The sequence below is a fragment of the Cryptomeria japonica genome, chromosome 8 (genome assembly GCF_030272615.1).
Source record: "Cryptomeria japonica chromosome 8, Sugi_1.0, whole genome shotgun sequence".
Lineage (NCBI taxonomy): Eukaryota > Viridiplantae > Streptophyta > Pinopsida > Cupressales > Cupressaceae > Cryptomeria > Cryptomeria japonica.
Genome location: NC_081412.1, coordinates 53,330,633 through 53,348,871, shown reverse-complemented (window position 1 = coordinate 53,348,871; position 18,239 = coordinate 53,330,633). Strand labels below are relative to the sequence as shown.

The window sequence follows — 18,239 nt, the reverse complement described above, 5'->3', positions numbered from 1 at the left end:
CTTCAACCGACTTATAATCAGGGTCATCAAAAGGTTTGGCACTCCCACTATCCTCCATTTCTATATCCGAATCAGAGACTTCCTGAATATTAGTATATGGGATTTGGCCTTTCTCAAAGAGAGAGGGCACAACTTCATGGGCCTTATCGTACTCCATAATGAGTACAGTAAGCCCTTCATGGAGGACGAGATTATTCGGATTCTCAACATGTTTTTCAAGACTCTTCTCCAAAGAAGAGGCCAGATAGAAAGGAATAGAAATGACTTTACCATGCCTAAAGTGATTCAAAATGGTAAAATGGTAAGAAAAGATACAGGCATATCTCCCATCAAGCGTAATGTACCTCGTGATGAATTCGGCTATATCTGCTTAGGAAACCATAAGATCTTTCCGATTGAATTCAGAACCATAAGCTCGCAAAACCCCTTTTTTCCACCCATTAACAAACATTTCTGTGAGTAGAGGAGAAGGACCATGGAGTCTTTCCACAAAGGGGACAATTCCCCCTTCAATGATTTCCTACCACACCTCCTTTTTTTTCTTCCATTTCTCAAAAGTGGGCGGCTCTTGCCTATTCTTGTCCTCACCCATAATGATTTGGGTCACCAAAGAAAAGTAGGGAATGGGCCACACCAAATTAGTCTTCGAACAGTAGTAGGAACTGGGCCACATAGTCTCCGAATAGTAGCAGGAAATGGGCTACGCAATAAGACAGAAAATCCAGGCACAAGGGTAGTCTCTAGATCTTAGAGTAGCGAAATCAAACAGTAGTCATTTCCCCAACAAATTAATCAAATCATGATTAAAAATCATTAATTACCGCAAGTTGTAGGAATCATCACAAGCCAGAATACACAAGTTTTTTGGGAAAGAGTCCGCACTACTCCACCATTTAGCCACCAAGTAGGCCACCGCCATATTGGCCAGTAAATCCGCCACCTTATTGCCTTCCCGAAAGATGTGCAAAACTTTGAATTCATTTAACTCTTCTATCATATCCTAGTAATCCTTGATCAGGCTGGCAATAGTCCAACTAGGATTCGTATGCCCATTCAAGCAATTACCAATGTTTAGTGAGTTAGATTCCAACCAGACCTTTCTAAAACCTTCCCTTTTAGCCATGTGTAACCCAAAGTGGGCAGCACTAGCCTCTGCAAAATGTAAACAATGTTAAAATCTTGTGTTGATTGTATTTGTTAGTTCTTGAATCAATTTTGCCACTATATTCCACTCATTCACACTAAGTTTCCACCTGCATTCATCTTATAGTAATGGTGACCTCATCAACAAGGTCAACAAGAAAACATATTTGTGCCATAATGTTTTTACTTTTCTTTTAATTGGTTTTACTAAATCTTCTAATTTAAAGTTATCTGTAATTCCACAATAAAATACATATTCCATTATAAAAGCCTAACATCATTTTTTATCTACAAACATGATGAGAGGACAATTTACATAATATTCTTTACATTTTATGCTATAGGATCAATTAGGGAATGTTCCATTGTAATGGGTTAAGATCAATTTTATCTACAAAACTGATGAGAGCACAATTCCCATAACATGCTTCACCTTTTATGCTATAGAATCAATTAGGGCATGTTCAATTGTAAGAGACTAAGATCAATTTTTATATGCACAACTTGATGAAAGGAAAATTTGCGTAACATTGTTCACCTTTTGTGTTATAAGATCAATTAGGGCATGTTCCAACTGATTAAATTTCAATACATAAACCAAATTGATATTTAACTAGTAAATAATTTTTTATGCACGATGAACTATACCATTGATTTGAGAACATATAAATAAAGACCTAAATCTCTACCATTTGTATCAAATACTAGGGCAAACATACTAACCAATCATAAATCCTAACCATGTGTTACTCAAACATGTAAATGCTTGAGACTTTGAAAAGTGTGAAATTAGTGTAAGAAACAAAGTGAGAAATTAGTGTAAGCAACTAGGTTAAAATCAATGAGAAAAACTTGACTATGATGCCCTAGTTGAAAAATTAATTATGGAAATATCTTGACCATTGTCAAAACCCAATAAGAACATCCAAAATCTCATAAAAAAATATTTTTTCAAAATTGTGGGAAGATTCGCTTCCAATGGAACAATTTGGACTAGTACTTTGGAAAACCTAGAAATCACCACAACTAATTATTAGTATGATAAAACATTCATAAAAAAATCTAGGTAAACATGGGAAATTGTGTCAAAACTAGTTAGGACTTTAGGACTTGCAGACTTAGCTATTTATTCAAACAATCTAAATATCTCCTAGCTTGCCACATTTATTAGAAAAGATTACACAAAGACCTCAAACAAATCAAATTGAAAAATGACCATCTAACCCCTATGATGAGCTAATGCATAAACTAATTCATAATATACCATATCATATGCATTGTCTTGGCAACTCAATAGCCATTATCATTAAATTGTAGGATCCACAAAATCAAGTGCATAATCAAGTGAGACATTCATCAAAATATATGGTCCCTATAAGTGACACGTCATCAAGTGACATATGCTTATAACTACGATCCACGTCATTGGTGACATGAATGTAACTTTTACATTTTCAATTTCAATGATTTAGGGATTGGGGATTGGATGCTCTCCGTGGAAAATAAAACACGCGAGGAGAGAAAAATAAAGAAGATGCAACATTGAGCATGCAAAGACGTGAACGATGAAAACACGAAGTGCTTTCCAAGTGAATGCCACCATGGAGCGTGCATTTATACTTAATACAATTATGGATTAGGAAATATCATACTCAAAATTGTACTTATGTTTCGTTTACACATGTGAAACATTAAACAAAAATTTGGCCAAAAATACTACTTACAAGGTACATTTTCTTTTTAAGTAGATTGTTTTATGTAGTTTTTTTTTCAAAATATAGTAATTGGAAAACTATGGATTGTTTTAAGTACATTGTTTTATGTATCTAACAATGATGAAAATTATGGATGCAACAATTTTGCGTTACGAAATAGATGTAACATAGGGAAAGATGACAAGGTGCGATTAGAAGCATTCTCTCTATTATACTTGAAGATGTTGTAGAGTCCATATTGAATGGGTTGAAACTTTGTGTATTACTATTGAATCCACTCTTTCTCATTTTTTAAAACCTATCAACCACCACATAGGCATAACCATGACATTGTTTGGTTGTAGAAGGTCATACATGAAATCCATATAGATAGAGCATCAAGACTTATTCAGAAATTAAAAAATTGCCACACTTTTCTCCTCAAAAATTTAAATGAACATTTAGATAAAGACATAATTGAAAGCATACTAGAAAAACATTTAATTTTGATACCCTTATATGACGAGAGAATATCCTACCTCATTAAATAAATATTAAAGTACATTGATGCATTAGAAAACGTCAAAGAAAACTAGATTTGATTTGGGTGGAAAGGATTCCGTAACGCCCTTCCTACCTAATGAAAGTCTATAAAGTCAATTCGACTTTTCAACCTTCTGGAAAAATAATAGAAAGTGTAAAATGTATCCCCCAAAAATGATATTTCCTAGAATGAACCATGCACTTTGCCTTGAATGCCTCTACTAAGTTGGTCAAACGATGGGTCCCATTGCACCGATATTTAGTTAAAATGAGGACAACTTTGTTCAAATTTGGCCTGTAGTGAAGCACTTGCCCTAATTAAAAAATTGGCTTAACTGTACCATCTAGTAGAGAGGAATTTTTCAATTCTTCAAAGTCTAAACAAGAAGATTCATTCATGTTCTACTGTGGTCTCGAAATTTCACAGCCCTTGCGTCTTCAACACGCACTCGTGCTTTCATTGTACTTTCATATACCTACTACCCTAAAAACTGCTTATAAAAATGTTTCCATCTCAGATCATCTTATATTATTCAATATTTGCATGTAATCGTTGTACTGGTTTGAAGAAGTGCAATGACAACCATGAAAAATCTACCACCCAGTGATGGAGATATGATCACCATTCTTAGCATTGACGGAGGAGGCGTCCGGGGAATCATCCCTGCAACTATCCTTGAATTTCTGGAGACACAGCTTGAAGTATTTATTTCTCTCCGATCATCCCTGCAACTATCATTACATATTCTAAATCATTTCTATTGTTCTTATCATTAATAAGGTTTTGTTTTGGTTTAATTAATTACTTGATTCTGTTGACAGAAATTGGATGGTCTAGATGCTAGATTAGCTGATTATTTCGATGTCATGGCGGGGACAAGCACAGGAGGGCTTGTTACCGCAATGTTAACAGCTCCAAGCAAGGGAAAAAAACCATTGTATGCGGCCAAGGACGTTACACGGTTCTATTTGGAACATTGCCCTTCAATTTTCCCATACAGAAAGTTAGTGCCCTGCAATCTCTAAGCATTGTAATTTTGTAGAATAGGACAACTTAAAATGTGTACTAGGAAACTAAATCGTTAAATGAATCATCACCAGGGGCCCTTCAGGATGGTTGCAATCAATTTACACTTTACTGAGAGGACCCAAATACAGTGGAGATTATCTGCACAATCTTGTTAAAGAAATATTGCGTGGCATTCGATTGAACGAACTACTAACTAATGTGGTGATCCCAACCTATGATACCAATTTACAGCAGCCTATAATTTTCTCTACTTTTGAGGTACATTTTTTTTTCTTTCACTAATCAGCTTCTAATAATATTATTTTTCCTAAATAAATATATTGGCATTGGTACATTTGTTATCTGCAGACAAAAAACGATATCTCAAAAGATGCATATTTATCAGATATATGCATTAGTACTTCGGCTGCCCCAACATATCTTCCTGCCCACCATTTTGAAACAAAAGATAGATCCGGCAATCCCAGAGAATTCAACCTCATAGATGGAGGAGTGGCTGCTAACAATCCAGTAATAAATTTTCCACTATCCCCACTACGTACTTGTCAATTGCTATTTAGCTACAACTAACTCGAATGTTTTCTACTCTACTTTCAATTAAAATTTGCAGACTTTAATTGCTATCAATGAAGTGACAAAAGAATCCATCAAGCCCAACAATGATTGGGTATCGCGAGGAAAAGCAAAGGTGAATTCATTAAAGAGAAAAACATTATTTTAACTTGGGGAATTCAACAATTATTAACTGTTAGCATTTTTTATTAGGCCAAGCAAAAATTTTTGGTGCTATCTCTTGGAACTGGATACCAAACAGCAGCCTACAAAGCCACTGATGTTGCAAAGTGGGGACTATTGGGATGGTTGTATAACAGTGGGAGGGTGCCAATATTAGAGACTTTTATGCAATCAAGTTCTGATATGGTGGACATTCATGCTTCTGTGGTCTTCCAAGCCTTTGAATCTGAACAGAACTATCTCAGAGTTCAGGTATATAAAAATTTCTTCATATATAAAAACTCTTTACCCATAAAATTTTATGTGATGTTTACCCATAAATTGTTTTATTTTAGGAAAGCGAATTGACGGGAGAGGCAGCCTCTGTTGATATCTCTACTGAGCAAAACCTTAAGAAGCTTGAAGATATAGGCCTACAACTTCTGCACAAGCCTGTTTCCAGAGTTGATTTAGAGACGGGATTATTTAAGCCAGTTAGTAATGAGGGTACCAACAGCGATGCCTTGATCAGGTAAACATGTATACATTATGAAATGAAAGACAGCGAAAATATTAGATGATTAGAATATCAATGACAGTTTCGTAATTTGTGAGCAGGTTTGCAAAGAAACTCTCAGACGAAAGAAAGTTACGAATGGATACAGCTCGTAATCGTGTGGCAAATCTCTAGTCAAATTTCATTTGGCATAGGTTGTTTTTCGTTTAAAGAGTAGATGTAGCGCATGAAACGAGCCAATAATGGACTGAAGGCCTTTCGACTTGTTTTTCTTGGAAATATATGTACTGAAAAATATCAAGAAATTGGAATTTCATTCTAAGAATGTTTTATTTAATTAAAAAATATTACTATTTTAGAGGTATTTTGCTCTAACCCGCACAAAATCAACGCCATGAAAGTAACCAATAATACAAAAGCATATAATGACTGGACTTCTGAAGAAAATACCACAGTTGGTGAAACGTTTTGCAACCACAAAAGTTGAAGCGCGTCAGACACGTTGAGTTTTCGAATTTGAAGACTAATTTAAATTTACTTACATCTCATAAAGAAAAGTACATTGACTGGCAATGACGACTCGTACAATTCAAAAAGAAAACTAATGCTAGTGCGCTCCACGGCAGACCCTGGCAATCACAGTGACACCTAATCTTGAAAACTGTGGAATGTAAACAATGTTAAAAGCTTGTGTTGGTTGTATTTGTTAGTTCTTGAATCAATTTTTCCCCTATCTTCCACTCATTCACACTAAGTAAACATGGGAAATTGTGTCTAAACTAGTTAGGACTTCCAGACTTCCAGACTATTTATTAGAACAGATTACACAAAGACCTCAAACAAATCAAATTGAAAAATGGCTATCTAGCCCCTATGATGAGCTAATGTATAAACTAATTCATAATATACCATATCATATGCATTGTCTTAGCAACTCAATAGCCATTATCATTAAATTGTAGGATCCACAAAATCAAGTGAGACATTCATCAAAATATATGGTCCCTATAAGTCACACGTCATCAAGTGACATATGCTTATCACTACGATCCACGTCATTGGTGACATGAATGTAACTTTTACATTTTCAATTTCAATTATTTAGGAATTAGGGATAGGATGCTCTCCGTGGAAAACAAAACACGCGAGGAGAGAAAAATAAAGAAGATGTAACATTGACCATGCAAAGACGTGAACGATGAAAACACGAAGTGCTTTCCAAGTGAATGCAACCATGGAGCGTGCATTGACCATCAACCTACATCCAATATAATCTAGTCAAGATTGCATTTATGGTGAATACAATTATAGATTAGGAAATATCATAGTCAAAATTCTACTTATGTTTCGTTTACACATGCGAAACATTAAACAAAAATTTGGCCAAAAATACTACTTACAAGGTACATTTTCTTTTTAAGTAGATTGTTTTATGTAGTTTTTTTTTTCAAAATAACCAAATGGAACATATTATATTATATTGTGGAATGAAATAATTTATTTTGAATCTTAATTGTAATTTGCAAAGTTCTAATTAGTATAAATTGAATGTTGTGATTTTTAAGTAAAGAAAAAAACAAAAAACTAATTCATCAAATGTTTCTTTCTGGATTATTGAAATATTATAAATTGATAGGAACAAAATATATTTTAGTTGTATGCTAAAATTCATACCTTTGTAATTATAAATGTACTAGTTTAGGCATAACTCTATATCTTTCTACATATGACCAACCTCATGATCAAGTGACAAAAATAAATTTAGAAAAGAAAGGTCGCCTATAAATGTTCTCTCTTGTTTATTAGGATTAAATATGGGAAATTAGTTGCAAGTAAAGTTATATACATGGTTAGTCAATGGGATATACTTCTATTTTGTTGCTATACATATGAGGTATGAATGAACTTACAAAATTAAAGTATTTTGTGAAGAATATTACATAATTTTAAAAGGGTACTTTGAAGTACCTATCAACTATTAGAGTACTTAAATATTTTTTGTATTTGATAGTTATTGTAATCTATTAAATTATTTTTTAACAAACATTTAGTACAAAGATAAAATATTTAAAAAATTAATTATATAAGTTCATATCATTTCTATAAAGAAAAAAAGGGTTGAGAAATTGAAAGATGGAAAATTAGCATGTTATATAATACTGATCACTATATTTATAGCTAAATGTAGTCACTATTATTCTACAGCAAAAAATATGACCAAGAAAGCATTCTAGATCTAAACACATTGAGCAGTAAGCTACAACACTCTACATTCAAGTATGAATTTATGATTTATTATGTTATGTTTATCATTTTATTGCATTAACATTTGGAAGATTTTTTTAAAGAGCATTGCATCACCACCATTATCAATCATAAGGTATAATCTTGTCAATTCAAAATTTCAATTTTTAATTATCCTTTGTCCTCCCTAACGAAAACCAAGTTCATGATATAGCACAACCATTTTTCCCTATTTTCATGTGTGTATGTTAGACATTGACAACAAAAGAGGTTATAGGAGTGTAGAGCAATCTTAGGTAGACAATTCCAAATTTTGGACAAGCAGAAACATCTCGACTGGGGTGCCAAACACATGCATCTAATACTTTTTTGATGGATTTTAGCAAGATAAGGCTACCAGACCTCTTGACTATATTTTTGAACTTTTATGTCAATTTGGACACCCATAGGACTAGGGATCCCTCCTATTGTGTCTGACACTTTTGGTTCCATATTGCAGTTACATGTTCCTCTCAGTGTGCCATTTCTAAATCTTACTTACTATGTTCGTTTCCAATTCAGTATGTCAATGTTATTAAATTGAAATCCATCATTTTTGTATCATTTAACCTAGGTCATTCACACTCACTTCACAATATCAAATCCATCACAATAAAAGGAATCATAAAGCACAATTTTTCATCTCTCTTATTAGGACTATAGCTAAACTATTTATGTTTCCAATGATATGCCATGGAGATTTGAGATCTTAGTGTGTATTCCTAATTTTGGTTCTTATTTCCCACATATCAATACCAAAATAACAATTGAATATTTTTTCTTTAATGGAATTTCCCCAACCCCTACTATGGGCTCCACTCTTATTCCCTCATTAGGGGGATCAACTCCTCAGGCTTGGTAAGAGGGGATTTGTACCTACACTCTCCAATAATTTTTTTCTGGGGAAATGTGACTAAAAAAGTAACCAAATTTTAAGATTGATGACATGATTAGTCGCCACAAACCAACAATCTCCCAATTAGAGACTAATAAGGCTCCATGCCAAAAAATCCCCCACTTGGAGATTATTCTTATAACAATATCATTATACCTATAGCTCCCACTAGATTTATGCACCTAGACTTAGATTGTTTCTCATTTTCAGTATTATAATTCTTTAAGACTAATAAAAGATAAGAATGAAATCATTTTCTCCTGAATTATTACCCTTTTTAACATATCTACAAGATTTTGGATAATGTGTATGTTTTCCAACTTCAACTATCCATCTTCTAAAACTAATCATATGAAATGGTACTTGATTTGTATATGTTTAGTCTTAGAATTAAGGGATAAGCTATTTGCAAGATGAATGATACTCTATCTATCACTATACAACCTTCTATTCACCTACTACTTTCCAAATTCCCATAAATATTTGTAACCAATTCGTATCTTTACTTGCCTCTATAGTACTAACATACTTTGCTTCAATTGTTGAAAGTGAAACAACCTTTTGTAATAATCAAATAAAATTGACTTTTGCTCCACCTGTACTAAATACATACCCTACTTTTCTCATCTTACTATCCATATCACCTTCCAAATATGACTCAACATATCCCTATAGTTTCAAATTAGAGCCTCCAAAATATAATTCTTGAGTATTAGTACCTCTCAAACAACTAAGAAATCACTTAATTACATTCCAATGCTCTTTTTTGAGATGGTTTATATACCTGCTCATTAATTCCATTATATGTGCCATATTTGGCTTTGTACATGCTAGGGCATACATCAAGCTACCAATTATTGAAGAGTATGAAAATTTAGATTGATAGGGCATCCCCTCTTACATCTTATGATGCACCTCTTTAGACAATTTAAAATGATCAAGCCCACATTTACTTACTAGTTTTGCATCCTACATCTGAAATCTTTTCAATAACTTCTCCATGTACTCATTTTGAGAAAATGTTAATGTGTGATTTTTATGTCTCTTTCTATACTCATAACAAATATTTTTATTTTTGTACCCAAATCTTTCAAAAAAAATGACTTTTACTATTTTCTTTTTAGTAACCTCATTTATATTTTGCATATTGGATTTGACAACAAAGATTTCATCAACATATAATAATAAGATAATGAAAAGTGACCATTATCCAATCTCTTAAAATAAACACAATGATCATAGTTAAATTTGTGGTAACCTTGTTTGAGCATAATAATATCAAATTTTAAATACCATTTCAGGATGCTTGCTTTAGGCCATACAAATTCTTATTTAACCTTCATAATAATTTCTTCTTGCCTTTAATCTTGTATTCTTGTGGTTTTTGCATATATATTTCTTCCTCTAAATGTCCATGGAGAAAAAATTTCTTTACATTTATTTGTTCAAGATACAAGTATTTGTAGCCACAAGACTCATAATAGTTAGATGATTTAAATTATTTTTACAATACAAAAATTATTTTATCAAAACCTATACCTTTCTTTTGTGTAAATTCCTTGTATCTTATTTCTCCTTCATATTTTTCCTATATCTTATAAACCCTTTTTTTTGCAATTATCTTTTATGTTCAAGAAATTGAATCAATTCTTCAGTCCAATTTTGTGTCAAGGAGTTTATTTCCTTTCTCATATCGTGCTCCCACTTCTTTATAATTTCTATGCATATTATTCCTAAACATAACTATAAGGCTCACCAAAATTGATCAATAAAACATATTATAATGAATGAGAGTCATTTTCATGGGTCTAATAATGCTAGTATCTCTTTTGGTAAGAATGTGATGGGCTTGTTATTCTTCTAGTTGTGGAATATTTTGAATCTTTTGCACTGTTGGAACTATATTTCCAAGGATCTCATGAAGCACTAGATATTTTATGTTTTATTTTCCTATTTATTTCACTATAACTGATCTTTGTACACAATCTTCTCATTGAATATGACATCTCTACTCTTGGCTAATGAATATGTTATTCTCATAATTCCATTAATAATAACCAAAATCATTAACTCCATATCCAATATATATGGTATCTAACAATGATGAAAATTATGGACGCAACAATTTTGTGTTACGAAATAGATGTAACGTTTATATTAATTAGAATATACATCTTCATCATGGTTAGTACGATTTTTAGGTTTATCTTTTAAAATATATATCAATACATCTTAATATAATATTTTCTTCATTAATATTGTGAATGGTGCAATTATTACAAACTTCATTTTTAGAATATACATCTTCATAAGTGGTTAGTACTATTTTAAGGTTTATCTTTTAAAAGATATATCAATACATCTTAATATAATATTTTCTTCATCAATATTGTGAATGCTGCAATTATTACAAACTTCATTTTAAAAATGTTCCTTTATTATAGTTACAAATACCCTAATCTCTAAATGTAACCCATAAAGCCAATAAAAATACATACAAAAGCCAAAAAAAGGTCTTTAGAAACTGAAGCTAGAAAGAGGTGGTGTAAGGTGGAAACATTTGGTGGGAGGAATTGCATGATTAGGTACCCATTCCTAGAGTCTATCACTATCTTCAACTATTACAAGGAAAAAATAAGTTTTCAATAATTTTAATAATAAAATTAAGAAATGTGTATACATTTTGCAAATGGGTATGCATTTCTAGACACATACCCATACTAAATAGATACCTTTTTAAAACAGCATCCTAAATTGTGATTGTTACCCATTTTTATTTCAAGCTTGAGTCCCCAATGCTAAATGGGTGTCCTTTCCTATCATTTTGTTTTCAACCAAGACTTCCCCTATATGTTTTCCTAACTTCTTGCACACACTCACAACTCACCGATACACATTTTTGTAAAATCTTGTGACAGTTTTTTATTTATGATCTATCTTTAGAGTTATGCATGTTAGGTTACTTAGTTCCATGTATCATAAGTAAAGCATAAGGAAATTAAACTTTCACCATAGGAATTTGGGCAACATATTTAATTCATTACTAAACAACTATTAAATGATTTCTAGATTTACATAACTTATAAACTAATATAAGAAGTATTTATTTATAAACATTTGAAATTTTTATATAAAAAAAATTAGATATAATATAATTATCTAAAATTTATTTTGAATTAGAACATCAAAATTTATTGTAAAAGACTTGTAATCCTATAAAATGTGATTGAGTATAAAAATTAATGCTTGTTTATTTTTATTTCATGGGACTAGTAATACTACTTTGTTATGCAATTACTCTATAGTGCGTATTTCTTTATGGGTAGTCATTTTGTGGCTATCCTAACTCTTAAATAAGTTTTATAGTCATTATTATAATTTTATATAGGTATTAGGGCCTTCTTAGGTGTTATAATTGAGTATCTAAGTTGGCTAGGGTGTAGCCAATGCATAAGGAGGTATATATAGGAGTTAGTGGCTAGTTATTATCGACATGTTGAGTATCCAGTTCTTATGGAATAATAGTAGAGGTATCCCCCTCAAAGTGGCATATTATTATCAATAAAATTTCAACATAATTCCTTTTATACTTTTCTATTGTAAAAGTTATTTCATTATATACTTTGACTAAAACATACTTAATTATGGATTATGTCCCAAACGTAAGTCCACTCAACTTGCTACCTTATTTATTCATTCATGTATATGATAGATGGGTTTCGTGAACCACTCCATTTATGAAACATCATCAATTCATTGGATTACAAAACTATCCATTTGAAATTTGATAAAATGTCATATTTGACACTTTCAAATAAGCTAACAAATTAAATTGATCTGATATTGGAGAAATTAAATGATTAAATACATTTGAATTAAACTAATATTAAGATGGCTGACTTCCTTGAAAATCTGGATAATTTATTTTTATAATAAATTTAAATATATATATATATATATATAGTGTTAATGTTAAAATGAACCAGCCCAACCTTATTGTATCTTACATTGTAGTCGACCTACAATGGTTGATAGTTAAAGAAGTAGGCGAAAGTAATAACGTGATAGATCATTACCAATGAAAAAATGATTTACCGCAGGATAGATTTTTCTTACTATCAAACTGTGAGTGATCGAGACGTCGATATTTTTGATACCTCCATCAATTATTAATTTTAAAAGATGACGGATATCATGACCTCAGATATCATGTGTTTCGTCTGTCTCGCAGAATTTTTGTGGACAGGATGATATTGTAAAGAAACTTATATAATTGTAAGCCTTATTTTTAGGAGACTCGGCGATCAATTTCATCGTTTTCTTGGTAGTGTAAGGCAATAACGTCGAAGCACGATTTCGGAGAACTTCACGGCCAACGAATTTTCTTGGTTATTGCAACGTAGTAATGTTGAAGCAACAAGGAGGGAACACAGTCACTAATTTTGTTTTTGTCGACTCGGTCGTTGACACTAACATTTGCAACCACACCCCACTTGCGCACCCCTTCTTTATCGCCTATTTCTATCTCCATACATGTTACCCGTTGAAGCACTCAATCCCCTGTTTACAACTATTTGCCAACAATTCTAAAATATCAAATCTAGATTCAGTTGGTTTTAACCAGACAAGCAATTTTCTATTAATGGACTCCACTTTGTTAAATTTTTTGCATAGCAAAATACAGACTTAGCTAGGAAGTAAGAAACAAAACTTCCAGAAAACAAAGAAGAAAAATAGAGCTACAAGAATGAAATTATATTAATTCATTGTGTGTTTTACAATATGTCTGAAAGCATGATTTTATACAAAGAATGAACCAACAAAAGAACTAAAATTACGGTGGAACCATAAACTAGAGGATATGCATGAAGAGTTAAACTGAAATTACGAGGAAGATGTAGAGTTTAACAATGCACTCCTTGGTTAGCTGACACAAATCTAGCAATGCACAAATGTCGGTTACGGTGGAACACAAGTTTCCCGTTAATCACAAGCACCAAACTATTGCAGACACTAACACCTCCCCTTAAGTCTAACTAAGGACATATAAACCTAATGAAAGGAAAGAGGAAAGAAGGAAAACCCAGTGGGAATAAAACCCCCCCTCAAAATTACAAGAGATGCAACTATATGAAGTGCAGAAGAATATCCTTTGAGATACAAGAAAAGTGTGAACAACTGTCGAATGATGACCGCCAAAGTGTTGAATGAAGAACCTCCTCACAAGCCAAGATGATGATCAAGATCAACAATCTGCATGAGTGGCCTCAATGACACTACTCGAACAATAATCAGATGGCAAACAAAGGCAAAACATCTGACATTTGAAGATGCACGTGGCACATGAATCTGCATGAGTGACCCCAATGACACTACTCAACCATGCAAGAAGAAGCTACTAGTTGAAAATACAGGTGCCAACAGAGAACTGATCAAACTTGAAACAAAACCAAGAAGCATTAGCACTAACAATATAAAATCTCCCTCATAATATGACAAAGGAGAAACAAGACAGGTCCACTGAAATGATGTGTCACAAAGAAGAAGATGAAGGCAAGGCCTATGACCAGAGGTTTACGTCAACTTCCATTCTTTAGAAATCTGCCTGCAAATAATTTGTCCTTCCTCCTCGCTCTCGGGCTTTGATACCATGTTAAATTTTCTGCATAGCAGAATACAGACCTAGCTAGGAAGTAAGAAACAAAACTTTCAAAAATAGAGAAGAAAAAATAGAGCTGCAAGAATGAAATTATATTAATTCATTGTGTGTTTTACAATATGTCAGAAAGCATGATTTTATACAAAGAATGAACCACCAAAAGAACTAAAATTACGATGGAACCATAAACTAGAGGCTATGCACGAATAGTTAAATTGAAATTATGAAGAAGATGTAGAGTTTAAGAATGCACTCCTTGGTTAGCTGACACAAATCTAGCAATACATGAGTGTCGATTATGGTGGAACACGAGTTTCCCATAAATTAGGGGCACCAAACTATTGCATGCACTAACACACTTCCACATCTGGTCGAGGAGAACAGGCATCCGATCCATTTTCAGTAGTTGAACGTCCAAACAAAAAGATAAAGTCCTCCTTGTCTATAAAATAGTTTGATGTACTCGTCAACCATCGAGGCCCAGATGTCAAAACAACTCTGGCTTGGCAGCTTTACAATTCCCTACAGAATGTTGGGATCTCAGCATATCTAGATTCTGAAGAGACTGAACTGGGAGATTATTTTCCCTCTACGATAAAGAATGCCATATTCTTTTCCAGAGTGCACATAGCCATCTTATGACTGTTAGAGTAAAGTAATTAATTAACTTTGCTCTCCTCTTAAGATTTCTCTTTATGCATACATTAGTCATTTAATAATTAATATTTAATTATTAAATGCTCACACCTTAGGGTTAGGTTTTCCTTTTGGTGTTGATCTCCTTTATAAGGATTGATCTCTTGTATTATTCATGTTGTTGATTCATTTTTCTCTGATAATACATCTTTTCTCTTTGTCAGAGCCAAAACCCTTGTATCCGTTCTCTCTCTTTCTCTGTGACAGGTTTCTTGCATGCAGGTTTCTTTTGGGTTCTGTGGATTTGTATTTCTCAAATCCTACATGGTATCAGAGCTAGATCTGCTGCAGCTTGTTCAGAATTTTGAAAGATTTTGAGATCCAGGTTTTGGTTGCATCAGATCTGTGTTTGTCTTCTGTTTTTTATTTTGGAATAGGGGTATTTTTTTTCGGTGCACTTTGAGCCCAAACGGACCTCACCGTTGAGCTCGTAGCACCCAAAAACCCCTATTTCCATATAAAATTCGTCCGATTTGGACACAGTTGCACCAGGAGGCAAATTTTTTTTGGCCCCAAGGCCGTACGGCCCTAGGGCACGAAAACCGAGGCGGAAAAATAAAAAAAAAATAAAAAAAATATATATAAAAAACGCAGGTTTTTTAATCTAAAAATGCGCAGCCCAGCCGGTGCGCTTCCAGGCGGCCCCCCGCCCGGCCACCGCCGCCGCCGGCGGTATCCTCCGCCGCGCCGCCGATGCAGCAACCGCCGCCTGCGCGCCGCCAGCCGCCTGCCGCCAGCCTGCGCGCCGCCCGCGCCCAGCCAGTGCGCCGCCCGCCACCACAGCGCCGCCCCCGCGCCGCCGCCCCCTGCGCCCGCCCCTGGTCACCCAGAGGGCCAGGGGCTTATTTTTTTTAAGCCCTTGAGGGCTTAAAGGGCCTATTTGGGCTCTTTTGGAGTAGTTTTACTAAATCGGGTATAACTCGGGCATTTTAGCTTGGATTTTCGAATGAAAATAGGCGTTGGAAAGCTGGTTCCGAGCCCGATCTAAAAGATGCAGATCTTTTTTTCTGATTTTTCCGTTTTGTAGTATTTTTTGCCAGTCGAAGTCAGAACAAGTTTTTTGCACTCCAGGAGCCATATCTTTTGCATACGGACTCCGTTTTTCGAAAGCGAATAGGCGTCGGAAAGGTGGTTCTGTGCTCTTTTCAGATATACAGTCTATTTCATCAGAAAAATCTTCAGGTGCTCCAAATTTTGTCTCAACCCGTTATTGCTTTCTATCATTTTCTGGCTTTCAGTTTGTACTGGGGATTAGTTTTTTGCATTGTGGGGGGGTGTTTTCTCTTGCTTTCTGTTATTTACATCAGAAAACTAGAATTTACAAACACCAATACAAAAAAAAATCAAACCCCCTTCTGCATCTTCTGTCTAGTTCTGAAAGACCACTTAATAATAATTAAAAATTCAGAGCAGTTGAGGCACAGTTTACAGGATGGCAGACAGACCTATTGAATCTCTCACACTGCATAATTACCACACTTGGAAGGGTCGCATGATGACTCTTCTCCAGTCAAAAGGGTTATGGTCCTGTTTGGATGAGGTTCAGCCTCAGTTGACACGTCCTTTTGAGATTATGCAGCACAGGAACAATATGGATCAGGCTATGGGATTGATGGCTTTACACATTTCCGACAGTCTCCAGTTTTATCTTGAGGGTTGTATCACTCCTCGAGCCATTTGGACCAAGTTTGAGGGACTTTTTGGTACTGTCAACGAGTTTAGAGCTTTGCAGCTTGAGGCAGAGTTAACTTCCTTGGTACCTGATTCATTTCCTTCTATTGAGGACTTTCTGATGAAGTTCAAACAACAAAGATCTATCTTGCAAGGTTGTGGTAAGACTAAGACTGATACAGAGTGCATTTTCCTAATTCTCTCCAAGCTTCAGGGTCCATTTCAGATCTTCTCTTCGACCTTCTATTCCACCATGGATGCCTTGGGTGCTCGACATGTCATGCCTTCTTTTGAGGTCTTTTGTGATCGTCTGACTCGTGAGCAAGCTAAGCTTAAGCAGTTGGATTCACTTTCAGGTTCACAGAACCAAGCATTGGTAGCCCAGTCCTCCAAAGGAAAACAGAAGCAGAAACCGAAGCCTAAGAAAGATTCAGAGGCTAGTGAGAATCCCTCCAAGCCACCACCTAAGTCTGATTCAAAACCACAATTCAATTCTAAACAGGGCAAATCTTCAAAGTCTGGTGAGTCTTCCTCCAAGACTAAGAAGAAATCAAGTGATCCTTGCAGTTTTTGTGGCAAGGAAGGACATCCCGTTTCCAGGTGTTGGAAACGTTTAGAGGCTTTGGAGGAAGCCATGCAGTAGCATAATATCAGTGCACCATAGCCTCCTTCACAGCCCACAGGGAAAGGTCATGCTCTTTCTGCATGAGCATTGTCCTTAGCGTCCACTTGGATTCTAGATTCTGGTGCCTCTCACCATATGACACACACACAGGATTTGGTCACCGCTCTTGCTCCTACAGGCACTAGACATATTGCAGTTGGTGACTCAGCACAACTTTCCGTTCAGGGTTCAGGTACTGTTTCATTGGATGGTGGTTGTCTTCAGGATGTGCTTTTGGTTCCTGACATTTCGACAAACCTTCTATCCGTTTATCAGATTTGCCACTCTGGCTCTGGTAAGACAGTTGAGTTCTCTCCACATGATGTGGTTATTCGAGATCTTCATGATCCTGACTTGGTTGTGGCTACTGGGAGTGTGGATTCTGCATCTCACTTATATAGTTTTGATGGCTTTGAGAGTTCAGACACTGTTGGTTCCTCTCTTATAGCACATGCAGATTCAGTGAGCAGGCTTTGGCATGAGCGTTTTGGTCATGTCAATTACAGATATCTACAGCAGATGAGTACACAAGCACTTGTGATTGGGCTTCCACAGATTTCTTGTACAGATGGTGTATGTCATGGTTGTGTCCTTGGTAAACATCATCGAGATCCTTTTCCTAAGGGTCGAGCCTCTCGTGCTAAGGCAGCCCTAGAGTTGGTACATAGTGATCTTATGTCCTTTCCGACTCCTTCTTTTTCAGGGGCCCATTATGTACTCACTTTTATTG

The 18,239-nt window shown here is 34.7% G+C and overlaps 1 protein-coding gene across 1 annotated transcript; it reads left to right on the top strand.

Annotated features, from left to right (window-relative positions):
* The first annotated feature begins 3,878 nt into the window (after positions 1 to 3,878).
* On the top strand, positions 3,879 to 5,999 carry LOC131857978 (patatin-like protein 2). Its single transcript, XM_059210805.1, has 8 exons — positions 3,879 to 4,082; positions 4,203 to 4,384; positions 4,482 to 4,668; positions 4,759 to 4,920; positions 5,021 to 5,098; positions 5,176 to 5,397; positions 5,481 to 5,656; positions 5,743 to 5,999. The coding sequence occupies exons 1-8, from the start codon at positions 3,957 to 3,959 to the stop codon at positions 5,813 to 5,815; spliced, it is 1,206 nt and encodes a 401-aa protein (XP_059066788.1). The 5' UTR covers positions 3,879 to 3,956; the 3' UTR covers positions 5,816 to 5,999.
* The last annotated feature ends 12,240 nt before the right edge of the window (positions 6,000 to 18,239 follow it).